Source organism: Tinamus guttatus, unplaced genomic scaffold (genome assembly GCF_059628265.1).
Source record: "Tinamus guttatus ecotype Peru unplaced genomic scaffold, ASM5962826v1 Tinamus_guttatus_pri_ptg000308l, whole genome shotgun sequence".
NCBI classification, from domain to species: domain Eukaryota; kingdom Metazoa; phylum Chordata; class Aves; order Tinamiformes; family Tinamidae; genus Tinamus; species Tinamus guttatus.
In genome coordinates this window covers 5462892-5488652 of record NW_028288842.1, presented here as the reverse complement: position 1 = coordinate 5488652, position 25761 = coordinate 5462892, and the positions used below count along the sequence as shown (strand labels likewise).

General features: G+C 39.4%; 1 protein-coding gene across 7 annotated transcripts in view; it reads left to right on the top strand.

Annotated features, from left to right (window-relative positions):
- CALD1 (caldesmon 1) overlaps nt 1-23999 on the top strand; it is a 111335-nt gene extending 87336 nt beyond the window's left edge. For 5 of the 7 annotated variants that reach the window (XM_088528439.1, XM_088528436.1, XM_088528440.1 and 2 more), the window contains 10 exons: nt 2855-2997; nt 7223-7421; nt 8856-8996; nt 15410-15453; nt 15560-15638; nt 16480-16617; nt 17555-17650; nt 20533-20616; nt 20898-20931; nt 22331-23999. In XM_088528439.1, coding sequence (XP_088384565.1) covers nt 2855-2997; nt 7223-7421; nt 8856-8996; nt 15410-15453; nt 15560-15638; nt 16480-16617; nt 17555-17650; nt 20533-20616; nt 20898-20931; nt 22331-22362 — 990 coding nt within the window. In that variant the 3' untranslated portion in view covers nt 22363-23999. The remainder of the gene's footprint in view (nt 1-2854; nt 2998-7222; nt 7422-8855; nt 8997-15409; nt 15454-15559; nt 15639-16479; nt 16618-17554; nt 17651-20532; nt 20617-20897; nt 20932-22330) is intronic. The other 2 variants (XM_088528441.1, XM_088528443.1) reach the window with 1 other exon arrangement.
- Nucleotides 24000-25761: the final 1762 nt, after the last annotated feature.

Genomic DNA, 25761 nt, shown 5'->3' with positions numbered 1-25761 from the left:
ATTCAGAATCAGTCATTCTTGAATAATCATTCTAGATTTCTCATTTTTTAAAATCTATGTTGTTGCTTGCTGCCTTGGAAGAAAAAATTGCAATTACACATTTATCAAAATCAGTGTTCAGAATGATTTGTCATTTTTAAAAGTATCTGTTGTTGCTTCCTGCCTCGGGAAGAAAAAATGTCAGTGTCAAGCTGCAAACAGAGTCAAGATGATCAGGTTCCCATCTTTCCCCTTTAAAGTATATCCAAATTTAACAAGACCTTTTTTTCAAATGTATATTCAGGTAAGAAGGTAGGAGCGTAAAATGAACAAGATGCTGAATGAGTACCATGTCTCTACAGAGCCAGATTTGTGCTTCTGTAATTATGCAACACAAGAGTATATTGTGACCAGAATCTGGCCCTCAAACTTTAGGTTTTAATCAAATTAGCAAACAAAGTTTGTCTCCTTTTCTGAACTGCCCCACAATTTTAGGTTCTCAATACTGGGCTGGAAAGCTCATAATGGCAAACATTCTCATGATGTGAGACTCCTGGTATTTCCTGCTCCCAATTTGGCTAGACACGCTGCAACAGTTGCTTTTCTCATGGTATTTGGGTATGGTAGTTGGCTCTAAATGGAAGCCTAGCTAGACCAAGAAATCCATAGCATTTAAGACTCGTAAGAAACTGCACCCAAATACCGGATTGTCATTAAAATTGGTAGGAGCAGGACTGGACCCTAAAGCTGTGAAATGTTTCTGTAATAACTTATTTTGTCATGCCTTTGAATAAGGAAGTCAAATTATATAATGGTTTTCTCAAATGCAAACATGCGACTATAAATCCTGCTGACTTGTGAAAAGTTATTTCCTAACCTATTAATTTTTAAACAATATTGTTTTAATATTAGTTTTGTCAGACATTTCCATTAAGATGTGAGAGATATGGCCTTGCCCAGTGGACTTCAATGCATCAGGCAGCTGGAAGAATTGGCTTTTTAATGAGTCTTAGAAAGATCTTGGTGCAAATCTCAGGAAAGGAAATCCTATGCTCTCAAAATCCTGACACAGGCATCCTGGTATTTGAAATGCTGCAACAATCAACATCCCCAGTCTTGATATCACACTGCCTGGGATTGAAGGTTGAGGAGGTAGTGCTAAGAGGCAGCAGAGCTTTGCACTGTGAACGTGTCACTAGTTATGATCTGGCCCACATTTGGGAGCATCCAAAAGACTTTGCTGTCCGATGGCATTCATTAGGCTCGAAGGATAGAATTGGTTGTCTCAGCTCCCAGAGAACAGGCAGCCCTTGCTGAGTCTGCTTGCCTTGTTTGCTGGCAAGTCACAGCATCATGGCCAAAGAATGCACGGTCACGGAAATTGGACTCCCCTCTGGCCCGCTGAAGTGGTTTTGCCAGGTCATAACTAGCGGCCCTTGGCAGGATGGCACGGGGAGAGTTTGCACGCCTGCTGCCTCTTCACAGGACAGAGCAAATTTCTTGGTGGATCGTGTCCAATCAGTGACAAAGTTGCTTAAATTCTGTAAATCCCCATTCCTGGCCTGGAGCTTGTGCCACCTTGGCATTATCTGTCATACAGATTTCTGTGAATGAAAAAAATGGACTCAGATAAAGTCAGGGCTGATACCGGGACTTCATTCAGCAGCTTGAAAACAATTATTTGTGAGGATCTTGACTTGAAGACTTTAAATCATCCCTAGCTAGTGTGGATTTTGCATCCACAGAAGTTCCTCTTTGTTGAGGAAGGGTAGAAATAACAGATTTACAGTATCTGTGCACGTGTGGGAGGGGTTGGTTTTATATTACTAGGGGTAGAATGGAGCTCCATAAAACAGCCATGTTCTAGATAGATAAATGTTACCAGAGTGATTTTTTTTTTTTTTTAGTTAGAAAATGGGATGGCAATAGGCTTCCAAGACACAAAAGTATCTTTTAGTAAAAGTCTTCAAATGAATTTTTCATGGAAAGCATTTCATGCTTGTCCTCTAGAATCTTCCACCAGTATTGGTAGAGGATTAAAAAAAATAGTTTCATGTGCTGCTATTGAAAATTTATTGAGGCTGACATTCCAGCTCACTTGCTTAGTGGGAATTAGCATAGTAGTACCTTAGTATGCTTGATAACATTCAAAAATGTACAGTAAAGATTTGTAAGGGAAGGGAGAATTCTTGCTCAGAATATTTTCTTTTCCTTATAATTAAATATTCATGTCTGATAACACCATCCGTGATAGGCACCTGACAGGACTGTGTTTATGGTTAGAGCAACTTTTATGATGCAGATGTAAATATCATTTAGTCTCCTGGCCACTGTACTTGTAATGTTGAACTCTCCACCTGTTGTGGCACTTAAAACATCAGATTCTTTCTGGTTGCACTCCCATGCTGTGCTGCTGAGCTGAACTGGCATGCACAAACTTTGTCCAACCATCCTGGCAGTCACTGAAGGCATTATTTTTATTGGCTTGTGCCAGAAGACTGTACAAAGACTGGAACAACAAGCCTAATCCCAGGAAGTTTGCAGCCCGGGATGCTAACAGGTGAATAGTGCTGCAGTAGGAGAGAGGAGGATGAGCGTGCCTTGGGAAGGTGCAGTTGCAGAATGGTGTGACATTCCCATGGCCAAACTTTCACAGAACACACAGGATTTCAGATACTTTCATCTTTAAATCGCATCTAGAAGACAGGGTGATGGTTGATCATGTTTTAGAGCTTTGCAGACTACCTCTGCTATGAAGTACATTAGCATTTTGAAGACAGTTCTTGGTTAAACATTAGCACCAAGAAATTCCTCAGCAATTATTTAAAAGCCTTACTGGATTTTTTTTCTATGACTTATATTATCTCCCGAACAGATAAAAGATGAAAAGGATAAAGCACCTAAGGAGGAATTTAAGAGTATCTGGGATCGTAAGAAGGGATTTCCTGAACCAAAGGCACAGAATGGAGAACGTGAACTCCCTGGCCACAAACTTAAATCTACTGAGAATGCTTTTGGGTAAGTTCCAAATAAATGTTGGGTTTATGCTATTGCTGAGCAGGTGGCCTCTGCATCTCTGCTAATGTCCTTCTAGCAGCTTAGTATAAGACTTAAGTTGCAATCATTGGATTGTTAGGCATAAATTAACAGTCTTGGGCTATATTTTAAAGAATTGCTCCCACAGCATTGCAGTGACAAAATGTGATACATAAAGCAGGCAGAAATAAGAGCCTCATTGCCTTTGTAGGGAAGAATATCTTATTTTTGCTTTGCCTGGTTTTTCCTTCCTTGAGGGATATTTCTTTTTAACATATATACAGGTGCCAAGACTGACCATAGTCCATTTTTTTTTTCCCAAATGAGATGTCTACCTTTACTGAAATAGACTATTTCCAGTTATATACCTGCATTGAATCAGACTGTTTGGTCAACATAGAACAGTATTCAGTTGGTAACTCCTGTTTATTATGGCAAGCCTTGACAATAATGACTTCTGTACAAAAGTGACTGTTCAGTTGGGTGAAAATCTGCCAGGAATAATGTTTTGAGGGTTTGTTTGTTTTTTTTCCCCTTTTATAAGTACCATCAAAGTTTGATTTTTTTCAGAGGACTACTGGCCTTATGGCTGTAATAGGGAGTCTAAATGAAGGTAACAAATCGGTGGTGAAAAGGTTATTAAGAAGGCATTCTGCATCCTAATGGGAGATGCATGAAGCAGAGCAGAAGTTCTTCCTTTAATAAAGGCATAGGAATGAACGGGTTAAAAATGTTCATGTTTTCCTTCGGCACTTCTGTCCCTCTTTTTACATTGACCCAGGCAAAGATCAGGTTAAGCTCTGCAGGCACTTTTTAAAATCTGTGTATGGCAGATGGTTTTTGCTGCTGTATTTCAGCATTACCCTTGTGAGTCTTCTGGGAAAAGAAAACTTTCTCAAAATAAATGCAGTTCAAAAGCCCCTGGAGACACCCTAACCTAAGGCCAAAAGACAGATCAAGTCAGACAGCACAGAGATGGAAGAACAGGAAATCAGCCTTCCTCAGAACTGTTCTGTATCTTGACTTGGGTCACATAATCAGTAACAGGAGAAGAGTTTTCTAAAAATATTTTTGTTGTGTTTTCATTTGTTTTGCTTCCTGTGGGAGACAGACTTTAGTGGCAACATGTAGATATGGGTTTCTACTCTTATTCATTTTCTGTTTTTCTTCCACTGTTTCCCAAATGTGTGAAGAAGGGGTGTCTTACCCAAGATTTTTTTTTGGAACCTGCTTCTTGTTTTTACATGAACATACCAGATGCTAGTAAGAAAGCTTTGAATAGGTCTAAATGGTGAGAATGAGAATAAAACGGGGTAATGGAGACTAAAAAAAAAATCTCCTGAGCCTTATTTGTCCACTTTAGTCAATAAGAGAATTACAGGAAAAAAAAATATGTTTTTTATTTCTTCCTTTTCCCATCTTCCCTCCTACCTTCTTTCTTGCTCATTTTCATATAGGCTGGAGCAGCAGTCCTATGATGTAACACATTTTTTCTCGCATTGTTTGACTCCTACAAACCTATTCTTTCCTTTTCCTCCTGTCTGAAAGCTGGCAACCAATTTCATTTCTTAACACCAAAGAGGCATTTACGAAACTTTTCCTCCACCCACTGTCTCAATACTAATTTCTCAATGTTGACAATAAGGAGCAGCAATTCCCAGAAGCTGTTAAAAACAAAGGAGTTTGGAAGGTGGAGGAGAATAAGGAGAATTACTACTAGTAATGGTTTCCTACCTCAGAACCAAGACGGGAAGCCCAGCATGTTGCATGAGAATAAAGTAAATCAGGAGTAGGTATACCAAAATGAACTCAAAATCTGCTTTGCAAGGAGGACAAAGTAGTCACCTGTGCTCTCCAAGCATTAGATTCTACCTCTGGCTTGTATCAGTTGAAAACTGAGAGTAGCTCTGTTGATTTCATAGAAGCTATCTATGCTGAAGTTGTTGAGGATTAGTCCTTCTTGTGTACCAATATAAAATAGAGTGGAAATTTGTTAAGAGAATCTCGGCAGAAATTAAACCTTTAGTACTCTTAATTTTTGAGGGCTGGTTGCCCTTGCCAACATCATTATTATTCTGTCTGAAATGACTTGTTAAATCTTGTTTGGCCCCTGATCTTGCAGGTGTGGGTGGGCTGGCAACACACACACTTCAAGGTGCAAGAGCAAAAGTCAATGTGGTTGCGGGGGTGCTTTCTTGCAGAGGTTGCAGCCCTGCAGCAAAGCAGGAGGAAGGTCTTAAAACAGCCGGAGATTTCTTATGGCCTGTGCAAGACAGAGGAATTGGATCTTTAGATACTCAGTATACTTAGATTCATGGAACATTTGGGTTCTTGACATCTCTGCAGACTGGATTTGATGCTGTACACTCCAGATCAGACATCATACCTCAAGTCTGGGCCCTCATTTTATTTTCAGATAGGTTCACCAGAATTTAAAGTAGAGTTTCCAGTGTCTTCTAGCAATGCTTTAGTTAACTGTATATGCCTTTTGTTTTAAAAAGGCATATTAGTTCCCTCCTTTAATTAGACATTGCTGAAGGAAGCCCTGTTAGTGACAATGCACATTAACATGATCCTTGTGGTGGAGGGTAACCTTGAGGTCTACTTTAATGAGTTACCTGCCCTGCAAAAATATTCAGGAGTAGAGCCTAGCACAGAAAAGCATTGTGGTAAGGTGGTATTGGGGAGTTACAAACTATGTACCCGTAACTCTAGATCAGAAAATCAGATATGAAAAGTTACTAGAGATGCATACACTCACAGAGGCCTAGGAGATTTTTTTTTTTTCAATTTTGCATTGCGATGTTACCCTTTCACATAAAGTGAACTTCATTTTCTAAAATGAAGTAAACACGCTGTAAAATAATTGTCAGATCATTCTCAGACATACTCAGATGAAAAACAAAAGCTGAGATTCCCATCGTAGTAATAATTTGCTTGTGCTGTTTTGCCATGTTTTTTAATAACGCAATTCCCAAATGAGGCATTCTGCCCTGCTAGCGCAGAGCTTCATCCAAGAGAGGAACAAAATGTGGGCAGAGGAATCTGTAGTAGTAGATTATAATGTGATTTTAAAACCACAGGTAAATCAGCTGTGATCCTACAATGTCTTTTCATTGATTAACCCCAGTAGAGTTAGTGATGTTCTGTGTAGGAGAGGGTCTTATGTAACTGAGGTGTAGAATTCACTGTATTACAGATTTTCAATATTTGCTTTTAATGTTATTTGTTATCTCTAATGTGATGATCTGCGTGATGAGCTCTACTAGCTTTTATTTGCTATTGGAAATCCCAATTTGTGCAATCCTGCTGTATTAAATTCTGTAATACTCTGGTTCTATTACTGAAATCATTAGTATCCAGAATCTCTGAAAGCCAACAGAACAGGGTAGAAAATTTTAAAACAAATCTATCATATTCCTTTTCTGTCTTTTGTGAATACTATATTGATGATACCTCTTAGGTGCCTGTCTCTTGCCAGAAGTAATAATAAACACACTCAGAGAGCAGACACTTATCAAAACACTGATGTGATAATTATATAACCAAGTGATACTATTTGATGCTCTTAAAAGTATGCACTCCACATGAACAATTTCAATTTTAACTTTTTTTTGTTGTATTCTTTCTTTCCATCTCATAGTAGAGCTGGTTGGAAAACTTTTCATCTTCTCCTGCGGAAAGCTGCCATTAAAAATAAATTTCCAGTTTCTTAAGAAAAAGTCATGCTTTCCCTGGAAAATGTCAACAAAAGAGCCAGTGAACCTCTCTATTCTTACAAGCTAGAAAATTCCAACTGGCAGGTGCTTGAGATGAGATAGGAACATTGCACTGGTGAAGCAATAAGATTTTCTTCTCACCTCTCCTGTCTCCTTCAGCCTTCCTAAAGTCTTAATTATTGCTTTCCATTGCTGTTTTTTCTACTTTAAGCATAACGCATTTGTTGAACAGTGCCAAAACCAGAGGTGATTTCAGTTCTAAGACAATGTGGTGCAACTGCTGCACTCATAAGTGTTATGAGACTCTAAATATCTCGGCCTAGTTAATTTGTGATAAAAACCTTTGCATCTGTTGTAGGAAGTTGCGAAGAAGCAAAAGATCTTACAAGAACAATATGTTTGTCTGCTTGTGCTGCTGGCTAGCGGGTGGTTCTAGCCAAGAAGGGACAAGCTATGGTACTTGAGCTTTCCTTTCCTTCCTTTCCTAGACGCTCCAATTTGAAAGGGGCTGATGAGGCGAAGCGGGGGTCTCCCGCTGATGAAGAAAAGAAGATGAAGGAAAAGCAACAAGAGGCGACCGTGGAGCTGGAGGAACTGAAGAAAAAGCGTGAGGAGCGCCGGAAAGCCCTTGAGGAGGAGGAGCAGAAGAAGAAGCAGGAGGAGGCTGAGAGAAAAGCCAGAGAGGAGGTATTGTTAGAGGTTACATGGTGAACTGGTCCTTGACTTTGCTTCAGATCGACAACTTTCTCTTTTTTGTTATGCCTTCTTTTAGGCAGGGCTGGTGTGTCAGGAGGTGCACTCCAATTTTAAATATACTACCTGGCATTAAAGTCGTCCCAAATACAAGGCATATTTGATCTCAATAACCACTAGGGTAGAAAGTAAAAATGCAATTCTAGCCTGAGAAGATGACAAGTCTCTAGTAATGTCTTCATAAGACAGAATTTTATTTGTGGGAGCAGGAAAATTCTTAAATTTGGGGACATGTAGAATTTTCAGTATGACATTGTAGCCACATTGCTCTTAATTTTGGGAGGATGCCTCTCTGATTATGCAGCCTGAGTTGCAAAGACATGACGGAAGTTAGTCTGCTGCAGTTGACCTGGAATGCTAATGTTTTACATAGTAGCGATGGGCTAGATCTCATTAGGAAGTTATTCTTGTCTATTTAAATACTGAGTACCCAAGCACATCTGTTTGCACATGCTTCTTCTGCCAAGAGGCTGTATAAATAGGATTTTTAAATCTCTAGTGCATCATTTAGGAATCCAAGTTGTTTAGAAAACAAATGTAATTTGAGGGGATGAATAATAATAGCATTTAAGGGCTGAACACTAATTGCTTTAATATACTAAGCTCCTTGCAGGATAACTCAGTAGAAGCAGAGATTGTACAGTGTTGTACAAGTAGAGTTTCAGTTTACCGGCACTAACAGTGGTTGTCCTTTGAGGACTTCCAGTTTGGTAACTAAGGAAGTAAAAACTCCTGTTGCATCTTCGGAGGGAAATCTGTAAGCATTTCATCTCCATTGCTTTGGGCACCACATGATTTTTTCATCTGCATTTAATTGGCACAACAATCCCCAGAGCAGGCAGTGAAGAAGAACAGTACAAAGAGGGTACAGTAGGGTACAAGGTGAATTTGAGGAAGAAAATGAGACCATGGGCATTTCTGTTTGGACAAAAGGGAATATAGGGAAGATGACTGGTCTTCTTAAAAATCTGCTTCCACCAATGTGCAGACTCAGAGAACTTTTAAAAGTATTCTTTAACAAGGTTTTTAAACTATGTATAACACTGTGAAAACATGCATGTAGATTCTGGAATCTAGTCCTTAATGAAACAGGATTTTTATAGATGTGCTTTGTTATCTCTTTAAGTGGCACTACATGCCTGGTGACCTAACTGTGAGGAGAAATTAAGGCAGCATACAGTCCCCCTCTTCCCCACTTACTTACTGAATACTGCGATTAGCGCTGTTGTGTTACCAGATTTCAGTTAGGTCCCTGAAACTTCCTGTTGATGTAAAAAAACTCTTGGAAAATTTGACAAAATTCTGCAAGACTCTAGATCCCTGTAGTGGTGACAGTTTCTGAAAGGAGAAAGGACCTTTTTTTTTTAGGAGGAGAAGAGGAGGATGAAGGAAGAAATTGAGAGGAGAAGGGCTGAAGCTGCTGAAAAACGTCAAAAGCTGCCAGCAGATGGTGTAACTGAAGAAAAGAAGCCATTTAAATGTTTCAGTCCTAAAGGTTCATCTCTCAAGGTAATCTTAAGGATATCTACATCATACATACAAAATAATGAGGGTTGTAGCCCAAACCAACTACCAAACATTTGAGCCAAATAGTTGAAATCAGGCTTAGGACATAGCACTGAAACACGTCTTGGCCTAAAGCCTTCAATAGAAAAATTTCATACAGAGGGATAATGGAAAATTAGCAGTCCTTTCTAAAAATGCAGTCTGGGCTGAGAGTCACTTGTTCTTGTTGATCAAAAATGTCCAAAAAGGATCTTCATTTGCAAAAGGGAATTATTTTGGGAACTTAAGGCAGTACTACTGTGCTTATTTGCAATGTTCATTTATTATAAGAGTATTTTGTTAACTGAAGTAGGGAGAAATCATAAGTGTTCTCTCTCTTCTTGAACATGCGCAATTACCTTTTTCCTTACCAGATTATTGCAAACTGTCTCATATGGGAGTTCTAGTTTATGTCTAATACCCCTAAAAATAACATTTAGAAGTTCTGAGCTCCATTTCATTTTCTTAAATAACAGAAAGAACTCTCTACCTTTACTGCAGGAATTTCTAAGTGTTCTTCTGTGTCCTATCTTACACTGGAGGTCTGATAATTCAGTAAAATGCCCTTTTAGTATATGAAAAAAAATCCTGGCCCTGCTGAAATTACTGAGAATTTTGTTTTGGTATTCGTTCCAGTTGTTTTCTCAGTTCACACTCAAACTACAGACATCTATTCATCATTTTCAACTATGTTTTTCTTTTCTCACTTTATGGCATTAGTCAGCCATGAATCTAATATGTCTGTCAAAAAAAGGCACCTTTAGTGTACACGAGGAAGGGAAAAAGAACAGGAGGCTATCAGGTAGGAGCTGGAGTTGGACCATGAGTAGACCTCCTGGGGTTTAGGAAGCATACTGCATCAACCGCAAACTGCATTTAGTCAGAATGACATGTATACTCGCAGACCTTTGGTTTGAATTGATGTGCAGCTTTGTCTAGAGTATTTTGGATCAGATTGCAGCAAATGTGGTGGCTACATACTTCTGACTGAACTTGGCTTTAACTCCATTCCAGACCATTCCAGTCACAAATCTGAGGACAGGATATATAGAGCTGCAAATGAAGGTTGCCGAGGTGCATGAGTATTGCCCAGTATTGCCATTTGGTTACATTTTTGGCTACGTATCGGTGACTAGAGCTAAATGTAGAGTTTCTTCTTGATGCTCTTGAGAAGGCTTCTTTTTCTTTGCTCTGTTCATTAAGTTGTACTTTATGACATACATTCAGAGCCTGAGTTCACAGATGACTCAAAAGAGAGGAAATTATTATTTGAAAGTGCTTGATAGAAAGATGTAGATCATAATTTGGGGGAGAGTGGGGCAAAACAATGTATTTGGCAGTAATTCAGAGAATAGCTTTCAGAGAACTTTTAGGCTCATGCTACACTTTCTGTATACATTTTTGTATTGTTTCCAGGAAAGATGGAGTTTTCTGAACATTGTTTAGCATAAAAGGCCCTGTTTTGTTCTGTTCTGTTTTGTTTGTGATGGCAATTGCTGCTCGTTTATTATGACATGTTAAGCAGAAGTTGCTCATTACAAAATTGCATATATGGAACTTCATACACATTTTTCTTTCTATTTCTCTCAGAAAAAAACAGTGATACTTTAAATATTTCAGTCCTGGTGTCTGTGGGTGGCCAGAGTAGATTTGTAATGCTGCTGACCTTAACACCCCAAACTGTTTCTTGGCCTTCTGTGGTCAATAACTGAGCAGAGAATAATTTTAATAACTTGATGTAAAACCTAATGTCAAACTCCAGGTTTCAGAAGCCTTCTGTGGCCTTTCATTTGAACAGAGTGCTCAGGTCCACCTAACCTGATTGATGTACAGTTGAAGTCCCAGGAGACTATTAGACAGTGCTTGAGTTATCTCTTGACTTGTAAAGCATTTGGCACGTATTTTCTCACCCAATGGATGTATCATCTGGTTAGACGTGCCAGGAATCATGTGTAACCCATAAATCCACAACTGTGAGTGGACAGGTGGAGTTAATAATGAGAAAGGGGAAACTGAGTATTAAAAGATGCTTTGAAACATGTGCACGTTCTGTATTTGCCTACATCTCAGTCTGGCAAGGAATCCTTTTCTCCATCGCTGTTCTTATTGACCATGCTGAACTTTAGGGTGAAGAAAGAACACAAACTCTGCTGCTCTCCCATCATTCTCTTGATGCTGATAGCAGCCTAACTGTGCTTAATGGGGCAAAAGCACATGTAAGGTATTCAGACTAACGCGAAGCACTTTTCTCCCAGGAACTACCACTCAAAATGTTTTTCCACCAGGTTCTTCCATATATGTCAGATATAAGGCAAAACTATAATAAAGGGATTTCTCTTTTCTACATTTATTTCTTCTTCCCTCTCCTTCTTGGTCCATTTTTTTCTGATTTTTTTTTTTGCATATATCAGTTTAAAGACTTTTTATTTCTTATAACATCTAATTTAAAGAAATGTATGAAACAGGTGTTACTGGTAATATTTAGATGGCACATGTTTCCTAAGTCATTGGGTAAAATTATGTGTTAACTTGCTTCTTTTCCATTCTGTTTCTGTTCTTGGGTGCAGATGCAAAAGAAGAAAATGCAATTTGACCCCCACATTTCAACTGCATGATGTCTTTATTAATAGGCCAAGCAACTTGTTGCATGAATCAGTGAACCAAACATCACTGTGTAATATTGAATGTGGATAAATGCATAAATACATCTTTGTATAACTTTTAGCTTAACTTACTGTACTCCACCTGTATGTTCTGGCCCTGTTCAGTAAGGCCCTGATCAGAGATGAGCCTATGCACATTTTTGATTTATGTCAGTCGGTGGCTACTCCCATGAATCAAGCAGAGTGCTCGTAAGTGTTGGGCAGGACTGAGAGAGATTTAGTTCTTTATCATTTAAGCATTTAGATGTCTAAGATCATAGAATCCTTAAGGTTGGAAGAGACCTCTAGAGATCATCTAGTCCAACCCCCCTGCACATGCAGGGTCACCTAGAGCACGTGGCACAGGACTCTGATGGGCCGCCCCCATCCTCCTCACTCCCTCCCTTAAGGTATTTATATACACTGATTAGATCCCCTCTCACCGATCTCTTCTCCAGGCTGAACAGGCCTAGCTCCCTCAGCCTTTCCTCAACAAGATAATGTTAAAGGGAACCCAGAAAAAAAAAGATTATTTTTACTTCATGTTCTCAAATTGAGGAAATGTCTTGCTTTGTGCACTAACCACCTTGCTTTGTTTATTTCTCTTACAGATATATTTTGTAATTTTGTTCACTGTATGTGCCAGCCATTTTGATTTTTTTTGCATGGAGTTGTGTGATGTGCAGTGTATAAATAGCCTTTGGCTGTGCTGTTGCTGTGCAGCATAAATGTATTTGTCCTTTATGTCGAATACGCATGTGTAAAGAGTTGTTTGCTCTAAACATATTCAACATATTTTTCTCTTCCCCACATGCAGATGCTCTACCTGAACAGATCCGTAGAGCAATTTTTCATAATTGTTCAGAAATGTATTGCCCATACACATAAGGTATCTGCCTCCTCAGGAGGACCATGTTCCATTCTAAGGGTTGCCTCCTAACTCCACTGTCCTGTTTAATTTATTTGCTTCCCTATCTTCCTGTGCTGAACAATCCCTGACTTAGTCCTGATATCACACAAAGTGCTTAGAGAACTGTTTCTATGAGATAAAGAATGACTCTGTGTCTTTTTACAACAAGCCCAAGAATACAAGTCCTGCTTTCCCCCACTTGCCCCGCTCTTACCCAGGGCCTATGGCAGCCAAGTTTTCCAGCTGTATAGAAATGTTCCAGAGGTATGGGCAGCCAATCCCCTTCCTGAACACAGGAAGACTCTGGAAGGTGTCAAGGCTTCAGCAGCCCTCTAAAGATCTGTCCTTTGTAAGAGTTCAAGTGCAATCTGAGTTCTGCTGAACTAGAAGATGCTGTAGACAGATTATTGGTGTCATTGCATTGAGCCCTGCTTCCTTAAGGTATTCCATATTGTTCATCTGTGCCACCGGCTGGGACATCGTTGGTGCTGCAAGGGTCCTGTTCAAGGAGAGTTCAGGAGAAAGTCCTGGCTCATGTTGTGCCCACATGTTATCTGTATCCACATGTGAGTGCACGCAGGGGTTTAGTGTTCCTCAGCTCCTGTCTGAGGTATTGCTGCCATCTTGTGACAGTATGTTGAAACAGTTGGTGTGTATCAGAGCAAAGCCCATCTTTCAATTTAGGACTACTTTGGAACATACGGTATCAAGTAAAACTGTTAGCATAAGTTACTCCTCAGATTGTATACTTGTTAGAGCTTTAGAGATGCGTTTGACCTAGATGTGATGCTATCTGGAGTTTCTCCAATTAGTTTATTTGGCAAATTCTACACTGAAATGAATTGCCTAAGTTTTTGCTACTAAGAATTTGAAAAATAAAACATCCATGTCCTTTGATGAGCTTGATGTGGGGCTTAATATTCTTTGACAGCCCTGATGCTAATGGTGACAGAGGAGAACCATTTAAAGGAATGGCTGTCATTAACTTGTTTTGAAGAGATGAATGCTGTAGCAGTCTCTGCTAAAGGGACTTGAAAATGGACAACCATATTGAGAACTGGAAATGCCCCCCCAAAAAAAAAATGGACAACCAGGATGATTAATAGCAATTTCTGTCCCTTATAGCTGCTTGTGTATTTTTACTCTTGAGCAAAACTGTAGACCTGGGACAAGATGTGGAACAGTATAATGGGGAAGACACGTGAAATTTATTGCTTCACAGAATCACTGAATGATTAAGATTGAAAGGGACCTTTGGATATAATCTAGTCCAGCTCCCCTGTGCAAGTAGGGTCACCTAGAGCCAATTGCACAAGATCTTGTCCAGGTGGGTTTTGAATATATTCAGATAAGGAGAATTCACAACCTCCCTGTTTTAGTGCTGTCACTGTCTGTGTTACTGTCTGTGTCACTTCACAGTCCAGAAGTTTTTCCTCAAATTCAGATGGAACTTCCTATGCTTCAACTTGTGGTTTTGGCCTCTTGTCTTATCACTGGCCACTACTGAAAAGAGTCTGGCCCCATCCTCTTGACATCCTCCCTTAAAGTATCTATACACATGGATCCCCTCTTGGACTGCTGTTCTGTAGGCTAAACAGGCCCAGCTCTCTCAGTCTCTTTGTTTGAGAGATGCTCCAGTCCCCTGATCATCATTGTAGCTCTACATAGGACTGTCCCCTGTAGCTCAATGTTCATCTTGTACTGGGGAGCCCACAACTGGGCATAGTACTCCAGGTGCAGCCTCACCAGGGCTGAGTAGAGGAGGAGGATCCCCTCCCTCCACCTGCTGTCAACGCTCTTCATGATGCAGCCCACTGGCCTTCTTGGCCACAAAGCCGCATCGCTGCCTCATGGTCTACTTACTGTCTACCAGTATGCCCGAGTCCATCTTTGAAGAGCTACTCTCCAGCAAGTGAGCGCCCAGCATGGGGCTATTCCTGCCTAGGTGAAGGACCCTGCACTCGTCCTTGGTGAACTTCGCGAGGTTTCGAATATTTCCAACCCAGAATGCACACTAACATCCCCCCTGCCCTATCGTGACTTTTTTTGGAGCTTTATTCAAGGATGTAGGCCATTTTATCTTCAAATTATCCAAGAATTTGGCAGAAGTCTCATGACTGCTTTATGATTCTTTTTCACTGGAAACATTATTTTCCTATACAGAGAGTAGATAATAACGATGGAATGTAAGATACCAGTTTGTATAGATATTGACTCAGCAGTGACCCTGCTGAATACGAGTATAGTACAGTCTGATTTACTTTTTTGGAGTTAAGGTTAAATTGCCAGTGTCCTGCAAAAATATATGTGAGGTAGTGTACATGGCTGAGCTCCAAACCTGGCCCAGTCTGTTGTCCTATCTCAGGGGAAAAAAAAAATAATGTATTTGCCTGTCTCAAGAGATACATACTTGCTCTTGTGTGGGATATATGAGTAAATTTGGCATGCAAGGTTTAATGAATATTTACTTCCAGGTAAGGTAAATATCTTATCCTTATCCTTAAGGATAAGGATAAATATCCTTATCTCCTCCTGTACTGAGAATTTATTCTCTTGCTACAAATGAAACACTGAAGAATATCCAGGATGCAAACATGTTAATGTAAAAAAAAATAGTTCCCCCCCTTGTGAATATTCTTAATAACCAGACCCTAACTACAAAATCTGTGTGTGTGATTGCAGTGATTTCTGTTAGAATCCTTCTCTTTCAGGTTGACCTTGAGATTGACTTTAACCTTGAGATTTAAAATGATATTTTACTCTGGCCTTGTCTTACATATTACCTGAAAACTTAAAACTCTTGTTTTTCTTTTTATTATTTCTAGATAGAGGAACGAGCAGAATTTTTGAACAAATCCGCTCAGAAGAGGTAAAACAATAGAACACACAGTAGGTTCAATCAGAGCGTCAAAGTGTTTAATTGGAGGGAAAAATAATTTTGCTCTTTCATTCTTTCTCTCTTCCATTTCCTACAGTGGTATGAAACCTGCCCAAACGACAGCAGTTGTCTCGAAGATTGACAGTAGACTTGAGCAATACACCAGCGCAGTTGTGGTAAGTTAATTTCAGGTCACATTGGCTCAAGTGCTAACAGCTGCTGCCACTTCTATATTTGACCCATTACCTATTAAAGAATTTCAGAGATTTTTTCACTTTTTTTTTTTTTTTTTTTTTTTAATGAGACTTGAGGACAAAATGCTTGAGAAAAGCCTTAAACCTAACTCCATAAATATAGCTAGACAAAATCTTCAGCTTCCTCAGCTCATACAGGTTCCCCTTTCCTTTGAATCTGTAATGTACAAAACATACTAGAAGACATACTGACACTCCTTCTGTCCACTCTATCCTCCCCCAGAACCCCATTCTCCAAGAAGCATCTTTGCAAACATGCCATAGCTTCTAAAACTTAGCCCTAGAATCTGAAGCTTTAAGGTTAACTTTTCTGGGTCAGACAGAACAGAGTCTGATGCCCAGTGACAGATCAACATTTTTCTCATGCTTCACATAAGGACTTCTTTCCTTTGTGCCTAAAAGAGGTATATTTACAGGCAGGGGACTGAGACTTGGAAGAGGACAAATCAAAGCCTTGGAGCAGTTACGCACACAGCTGTGGTTGTCACGAGATTTAGAAATGTAAAAAATGCAAAACTCTGTGTGACTGCAGTTCTCATAACCTGGCCTGTCGTTCAGGAGCCTGCAGCATTCAGGAGCTGCAAGTCAAAAAGATTCTCAGTGGCGTCTCTAGAGCTGGGTTCTCTTCTCCATCCTTGTAAGAACACTGCTGGAAGTAGCTCCAGCTGCTACCAGTGCGTTCCACAGCCGAGCCCAGTTGTTGAAGCATTCTGCATGTCCAGCTCTTATTGCCAAGCACAAACTAGCCTCAATTCTTTTGCAGGGCACAAAGGCTGCAAAACCAAATAAGCCAGCAGCCTCTGACCTTCCTGTGCCAGCCGAGGGTGTTCGTAACATCAAGAGCATGTGGGAGAAGGGGAATGTGTTTTCATCACCCTCTGGGCCAGGAACACCAAATAAGGTATGTATTTAACTTACCTAATGATTATAAAGGATTATGCTTCAGACCTGGCCCTACAGTTCTTGTTCATGTGAGTAAACTTGGCTGTTCTTCTCTGTGTCAGTGGCAAAGAATATCCTAAAGGATCCTGAGATCTGGTCCTCAGATATGGCTGCAGTACTTAGTACCCACAGAGCTTGCGTGTGAAGCAAGTATTGAGAGTCACATCAGATATTTTAGACAAATATAGCTGGCTGGTTCAAGCTGAGTACAGAAAAATTCTTTTTTTATTGGGAAATATCCTTTTGCGGCAGGGCAGAGGGAGATGCAGTGTAATAGATGAACTACCACTGTCTTGTAAATCACAGACAGAAGCATTTGCGAGACTTTTTTCTATGTAAATTCTTAAATCAACATTTTCTTTCTATGAGTTTGTGAGCTGTTAAGTATTCATCATAGCTGAAAACAGTGAACCATGGATTGAAGGAGGTTTTTTATGAATACCAAAGAATCTTCAGCAAGTCTTATGTCAGTTAACTCCTCTATTAAATTTTTTTTTGCAAAAATTTAGTTTAACAAAACAAAAATGTAGGAAAAAAATACCAATACCTCCTCTCCTTTTAGACTAAAGATTTTTTTCTCCTTTGAGTGACAGGAAGAGTAGCTGAGATTCAGGAGTCATCAGGAACATCAGGAAAGTTCATGCCTAGGTTAGCTCTATAGTGAATATGATTTTATTTTCCAGCTCAAATTTGCCATCATTGCAAACCTAGGGGTAGCAATACTAGGTAGTTTGTAGGGAAGAATCTTTTCCTAGACAAGTTGGCTCTTAGTTGTGGCCTTGGTGAGAATGTCTGTATTAAACTCTCATTTGGCTTTGTGTTTGAATCCAAGCTGTGGAAAAAAAATATCAATAGCTATTCTAAAAATCTTCTGATAATATTTTATTATTTTGCAGGAAACTACCGGCCTGAAAGTTGGTGTCTCCAGTCGTATCAATGAATGGTTAACCAAGAGCCCAGACGCCAATAAATCACCTGCTGCAAAACCTTCTGTAAGTATACCTGCAGCAAGCATTTCTTTAGTGGTAGGGGGTCTCTCCTGAAGCAGTGGTGGCAGTGGTGCTTCCACTGCAATTTCATGTTTTTTTTTGGAGGCACCCAGCTGCATATCATTCCTTAAAAGCTCAGGTCACAGAGGCTCTGATAATTTCTGGGTAATTAAAAGAGAGGGAGATGAGACAGAGCAGTTCTCACCTTAAGGCTGATGGGACCTTCAGAAAGACAGTGGTCACCCAGCAGAGAAGGGCAGTCTTTTATCAGCTCAGAAATCATACCATTAATTGAGAAATTTCCAGCCATAAACTTTGAATTAAATGCTTGTGCTTTGGATGTTTAAACTTTAAGTGTCTAAATATGGCTTCTAATGATGGCTGATTAGCCTGTTCTTTTCTTGAGTGGCATCAGACCAGAAAACTCTAAGGAGGTAGTAAACAGGGAATATGGGTAGGAGCAGAAACAGGTAATTGTGGAGCACGGAGGAAAGGATGAGGAACTGGACCTGAAGGTGGACCTGAATAGCAGGGTCACTCCTGATGTTAATGGAGCTTTCCTGAAGGACTGTTTTCCTCTCATATGCAGTATACTTGTTACCAGTACCTTGCCCTTTATTGATGGTGCAGTCCAGCATTTATTTTCTCAGTTCACACTCCTATTTGTCCCAAAAAGGGGGTTGGAATTTGCAGTGATTATCCATATCCATATTATCCATAACCGTATCCAGTCAGTATTTACTAGTGGCTTCAGGGAGCTTAATATAATCAGAATCCAAACGGAAATGTATATGAAAACAAAAGCAGGTACGGTGGTGACTCTATTTAATCATAGCTGCTGAAACTACAACAAGATGTGTCTTCTGATTTTCCTCTCCTTCCTCTAAGCTACATCTTCTCAATAATATAAAACTAATCTTTTTTTTTTTCTCTTCAGCCATATGCTTCTATATCTGCATTTCCCTCTTTCTTGATAGATTGCTCTTTCTTCTTTCAATATTTATGCTTGAAGGAATCTGCTCTTCTCCTATGCTGCTTCTTTGCTAAGCTGGTCAGGTAAACCTATTTATAATTGAATATGAAATAATATTATACATCTGTAATGTGTGTGTATGTTTGTTTTGTTTTATCAGAATAAATCAAGTAGAAACCTAGAATTTTTCAGTTACCAAAAACAACCCTTCTCCCAGCCCATTTCTCCAAAAAAGAATAGTTTTGACTGTGTCAAGTCTTTCTTTTGGAATTACATTCAGTAAGAAGTAGTGTGAACAAAAATCTCCATTAGATTTATGGAGAACCTAAGTTATGGGTTTCAAGATTTATGGAAATGATTATATGATGATGTTGCCTGTGGTGGCATAGGATTGTTGTGTCCTTGATGACCCTGTGCTGTAGAGAACAGGAGCTACGTGGACAGTTCAGTGGAATTTTGCTCTGTTCTTCCTTCTGCTGTTATTGCTGAACAGGCTTTTTGGAGTACAGAATGAGCTCAAAGTCTTAGCCATCAGCAGCTCTCCTTGGGTCTAAATTAGGGTCTGCTCTAGAGCATCACTATTGTTGTGCACACCTTTTGTAGAAATGAGACTTTCCTTCATCATTGGGCAGTTTTTTCTCCTGAGTTAGAAATGCTGGTATGCAGAAAACAACCTACCTATGGATGGCAAGAACAAGAATCTGGAAGCTATTCAGGATTTGAATACTTTCTGAAAAGGAACATAGTTGCATCCTAAGTTGTTTCAATAATCTTCGCCATCCGCAAAGGTAGATACCCATAGAGCTGCATTAAAGAGTTGTATTGATACCAGCCTAGCATACGTTTTCTTGATTCACACTCTTTTTTTCTCCCAAACAGAAGCTTGTGATTTGCATTGGATTTTGCTCCAAGTACCCATATATACTCTTTTCCAGAGAGTGAACTCATTGCAAAATCCAAGTCACTTTACCTCACTATTTTTTTTCTGCCAGAATAACAATTGTTCATGTTATGACTTTAAAAGATGCAGTATCCCTTCCTACTCATTTGAATTTCTACAATATTAAATGCAGAAACTTTTACTTAAGATGCAGAGGAAGCAATGCATAAGATGTTCTTTTCTGTTGTATAGGAAATGCCTACTCTGTTTTTATAGTTTTTTAATGAAATATTTTGTCTCTGATTTAAGATATCTGAGAGAAGCTTATTTCAATATTCTCCATAATGCAAACCATTAGTTTTGATTTCTTTTTCCCCAAAATTGGAATTTTCTTGCTGAAAAACATAAATTTACTGTACTCCCTAGGATGAATCAGACAAGACATGGCCAGTGCAGAGCCAAACAAAGGCAGCAGGGTTGAGTTTTGTATTAAAGCATTTATGTGTGCAGAGTGGTTATGTGGGTGCCATGCTGTATAGCTTTCTAAGTGATAGAAAATGTATTATTGCCCATGGGTGCTATTCCATGGTACTTGTAAACTTAAAAAATAATAATAATAATAAAGAAAGAAATTTGAGAGCTGAGAGGAACATACGTAGTTTTGAAATTTGGAAATCAAGTGAAAACTGGAGCCTGTGGAACCACATTATGGTTAAATAGCTGGCCTGCAGCATAGAAGTAAAAAATTATCCTTTGTATCCCTTTTTAGTATTCAGCTTGCATTCTGCCACCTTAGATGTTACTCAATATAGAAGTAAACAGCCCCTACACCCCAAGATGTACATGCAATTTACTGGAAAGGCTTTTTAGGTCAAATGCTATCTTCTGATGTTGTATGAGATTAAAAAAAAAACACTCTCCTGAGTGGGATTTTCACAGCATAATACAGATTTCTCATGAGTAACTCGTTAGAATTTTTTCTCCACTGAATGAATCTGTTTTTTTCTCTTTGACATTGGTTTTAAAATGCAGGATTTAAGACCAGGAGATGTATCTGGCAAACGTAATCTCTGGGAGAAGCAATCAGTTGAAAAAGCAACAACTTCTTCTTCTAAGGTAATGCTTGAGTTCATTGTAAAAAGGGAAATACCTCTGAGAGAGGCTTTCTGGGGGGAAGGCCGTGTTCTCCTACTTGTATGCAGTCAGTTGGAATTGGGCCCTTTCTGGTCCTGTGCTTGTGACCTCCTTTTTTATGTAGAGTAGAGATTACAATGAGGCTTGAGCAACATCTAACTTTTACATTCTCATTTGGAAGAAACTCTGCCCTATTTCCCAGTATGAATAGGCACATTTTCACATATTCAACTAGAATAACGGCTTATTTTTTTTCAATACAGGTAACAGCTGGGGGAAAAAAATCAGAGACTAATGGTAAGTAATTCTAATAATGCACCTGCATAGTAGAGATGCTAGCACTTTTTCATACAGACACATCTGTGGGGTTTTTTTTGTATCGTTGTTAATGGTGATGCAAAAAAATACACTTTCTTCCTTTGCCTTTCAAAAGCCCATTTAGTTCCTCATCAGAATTGACTGCTGAAATTGTTGAGCTCAAATTGTTGAGCAATAAGCCGCAGAGGAGGAGTGAGGTCAAGACGTTCTACAGCCATATTTGCAAAGTTTGAGCATGTCTGAGCATGCTCAAGCATGTTTGAGCATCTGTAGCATGTTTGCTATAGCTGGAGAGTGTTATTAAACTGTGTGAGGTCCAAGGATTAGGATGGTCATTTGGCTAATTACAGCATATACCAGACAACTCGGAAAGGCTCTTTTAAAGACTGGAGGGGGAAATGGATATGCTTTTTTTGTTAACATACTTGGACTGGAACTTGGTTGTACACAACAGCAATATTGCATCTCGTGGAGCTGGATTGGAGTCTTCTCAAGACAGACGCAGTCTTACTACTGCTGTTTGGGGAATACTGCCTGCTTGTGCAGAAAGGAAGCAGCAAAATTACCCTTCTAGCTCATGTACTGCTTAAAAAAAATAAAAAATAAAAATAAAAAACAATAACAACAACAAAAACTTAGACACTTCAAATAAAATCAGTTAGAGGAAATAGGCACCTAAGACCCTGTGGGGTAGAAGGGAAATTAAGTTTAGTAGATTTAAGATGCCCTGCAACATCCCTGGATTTTTCCAGTTATAGGAATAAAATGATCAAATGCAGAAAAAAAAATGCTGAGGGGTAGCCAGAGCTGCAGTGGGTTTTGTGTACTTCTCATATCAATATAGAGTCCCACAAAAGTAAATTATCTTTTACTTCTTCTCCTTTTGTAAACCGGAGTGTTAAAAAAGATGCCTTCTGGCTTCCTCAGTGTTAGCTGAGCCATTCTCCTTGAGGGCCCCCTCTTTGTGGCTGCAGGGGACGAGAGCGGGGTTGAGAGGCTGGGTTTGCGTCAGCTTTGGTTTCCTCTGGTTTTGGTTTCCCTGCCCCGCACCATCGCACAGGCTGCCTCAGTCTCTCCTGAGGGGTCTGTCAGGCAGTCAAGGAGGGTATGTGGGATAGAGCGTCCTCGGTGCCGCAGGGCAGAGGGTTCCATGGCTTCTCTGCCCCACTGCTGGGGCCTTTGGCTGTGAGCGCGGTTGCAGGAAAATCCTCCTTGTCCTCCTGGAGATGCTTCCCATCAGGCCAGCATGGGAGCCCAGTGAGGTCCTTCATGGGTCCTGCCTTTTTACACGCTGCCTGTTCATCTGGATTTAAACCCGTTACAGCTGAGAGGTATGTCCAGGCCGTGCCGAGCCATCTTTAATCTTTCTCTCTCTCAGCAGGTTTGAGACAATTTGAGAAAGAACCATAGGAGGCTACTAAAGACGCTGGACCAATCAGTTGGGGGAAAAAAAGTGCTAAATTGTTCTTTTTATATTTATGTTTATTTACCAAAATGTCTTTTTTTTTGCATTATCCCAGTTAAAACCATGTATATTAGCACTGTATTTAATAATCAGTCTAGACATTCATCATAATAGTACTGCCTTTGCACAAGAGCCTTTATTCCTAAAGAAATCCATGCTGTGAAATATATAGACTCTCCTACTGATAGTCATAATTATGTATCTGAACAGTGATTTCAACTGACATAAGAGGTCAACCCAAAATACATGTAAAGTGAAGTTGCTTAAGAAAGGTGTGCAGTAAACCTATAAAAGCAGTGGTTACTTTTGGGATACAGAAGTCTTTCTTTCTGCACTTTAGACTAAGGCATGGAAGAAATATCATCAGTTGACAGTGTAATATTTTCTGTAAGTTACCCATGTCATGAGAAATTCTGCATCAATAACTTGTGGGGTTTTTGTTCATTTTATACTTTTCTAAGTATCAATCTCTCCATTCTAGTGTAAGTTAATACCTGAATTTGGATGATTATGTTAGCTGACAGCGGTACTGATACTTCTTTTTGTTGTTAGTGACTAGTAATTGTTTGCAATTTAGAATATATACACACATAGCTTTACAAAGTTTAGCCTAAAGGCACTACTAATTGTAGAATGCTTAAATACATGCTAGAGTATTATATGTAGTAATAAACATACATAATTAGTCAATATCACAGCTTCAAAAATAAAGACAAAATCACACACTTTTCTATAGTAAGATTTCATAATTGCCATTAGAGGGATGGCGAGATAAGTATTAAAAAATTTTAAATGTCGGTTGCCCAGTACTGGGTAATTAAAAAGAAAGTTATAGTTTTTAAAAGAGAAAAAGGTAAGGGTATAGAGGGTCAAAAATAGATCACTTGTATAAAACGTTGTAGTTTAATTTATATAAAACTACCATTATTAAAAGAAAGTAAATCTAAACACAGAGAGCTTGTTTCAAATGACTGTACACTAAATCTTGCCATTCATCAGTGCCGTACACTAGATCCACCTGAAATGAAGTAAACCTCTATCTTTAGAGTGCTTCTTTTTAATTCTCTCTCCCGAATATCTTATTTACAGATGTTTTCATTTGTATATAGTAAACACATGGCTATAAGACGTCAGCTTGGTTTGAATTTACATGCCATACGGTTTAGCATTTACATCCTACAGTGTATGGGTGGAATAAACTGAGCAATTGAAGTAGCCCCAGAGTGTGTTGTTAACAGCTTTGTTGTGCATCAAAACTACCGGGATCTCCCTTTTCACCACTTCATCTTTTATAGCATCCGACTTGCTCCTAACGAAGAAGAATGTTATGTTGCAGCCCAAAGATGAGCTCCCCTGCCTGGTTGAAACATCTTGTTTACATGTAGAGATGCACTCAGTTGTCTGTATGGGGTGAAATTGTGCCTGACATTGTCTATGAGTTGTCATGTTTTCTTTTATTTTGGGGTTTTGTAAACACTCCTTTGAGTCTTTCAAATACATTTGATAGCTGCAATAAAAATGATTTGTTCAAACAATGTATTCTGAAACTGCATCCACAATAAATGGAGTATTTCCGTCAGCAGCCCTTGTTTGTTAATGACTAGGAACAAGCCAGTTGTTGGCTAGCATTCACGCTAAGGCAGTGTGAACTAAGGCATCACAAAATGAAGCTGAGAGGATGTCTCTCCTGACGTATTCTTCTACCTCAGACAGCAAAGTCCTAAAGTCGACAGCTTCAACCTGCATGTTTTTAAGGGAATAAAGGAAAAATATTAATCGTCATCTGCATCCATGCAAGACAGGAGCCATGCATCATGCAGAAGTCAGCACATCGAGCCAAGTAAGTTCTGATTTAATGGTACAGCCAGCCGTGTTTGCTGGGTGGTGGGTCCTGTAGCATTTCTTCCTGTCTCCGTGGTGAGAGGGAGACATCTCTCTGCAGATGGGATCAGGCTGGCTTTCCCATTTGCCCTCTACATTTCCTCTTTTTCTGCTTTAATGACACCCAGCCGCTCCAACCAGCTGCTCAGGGAGCATTGGAAGCCTATGGCAGGCAGGCTTGAAAGTGGGCCTCTTTTCCTCCCCTGAACTGTGTGCTCTACAGGCTTTGCCTAAGTGTCAATTTTCTGCATGATAAACACATTTTTTTTGCCCCTGGTTATTATCTGCTTTGAGAGGGGAGATGTTCGGGGTGCATTAAATCTGGAAGTTAATTTTACTTTTGGGCAAGTCGAGCAAGCTTACTGTGTTGTAGTCTGTTCTCACCAGCTGGCACCACCTCGTGGTCGATTCTGCCAATGACAGTCCCTGTGACAGTGACAGGATATGTCTGTGACCAGCCAGACTTTTCGTTGTTTAGAGTGTGGATTCCCACAAAGCTGCCCTTTAACCCCTGCCTTTGCTTCGGCCTAGCACTGCCTCTCCAAGAATACTTTAAAGAATTTGTGAGTCTGCCTTTTGGTTTGGTGTTTCTAAGGAAATGTTTTTCTGCATTTTCATTAGATAAATCCAAACCTTGTTTGGATGTGTTCTGGATGCTGCCAGCAGGTTGTAAAATAACTGATTTTATGTTTGAGACTTGCAGAACAAGTTGGTGTTATTTGCTAGTAGCCCCTGTGTTCAGCTACAGGGTGGGTTATCAATACATATGATGTTCTGCTCCCCTTCTGACCTACTGTAAGGACCCGGTTTCTGATTGCTGAGAGGGAGAGTTACACAGAATTACAAGTGCAACTTTATTCTTCATGTTCTAGCAATAACATTATCCTGCCTGATGCATAAATCAGAAAGTAGCATCTGTCATTCTTGTATGGGAACCATAAGACAGCTCTCCTATCTGTATTAAAATTCAAAAAGCAGAGTTCAGGTGTGTTCTGTAAGTAATCACACAAAATAATTCAAGCACTATATTTATTGAGTTTTGTTGTTATTCAAACTTTATTCGTATAAAATTTCAGAGTATTAAGAAATTTACTCTATAAAAATCACAACTATATAAAAAGCAGAGTAATCAAAGACTGCATTCCTGACAGCTGCTAATGGGTCAGTATGAGTTACCACACTGAAAACTGCATGTAAAAATATCTTTTATGTAAAAACATCTTTTAAGTAACCAGCTTTTTGTTGAACATGTCTTTAATTAAGGAAGATGAAGAAAGAGGAATTGAGGAGACATTGTCTTTTTACCATTAATTTGGAACAGATCTCTGCTTGTCGTCTCATTAGAAGACCCATCCCCACTGGTGCATTATTTCATGACCTAGTGATTGCCTCCAGAAAAGGAGGGCAAGTAACTCTTCTTAATGATTATCAGTACAAAAAAAAAAACAAACTAAACTAAACTG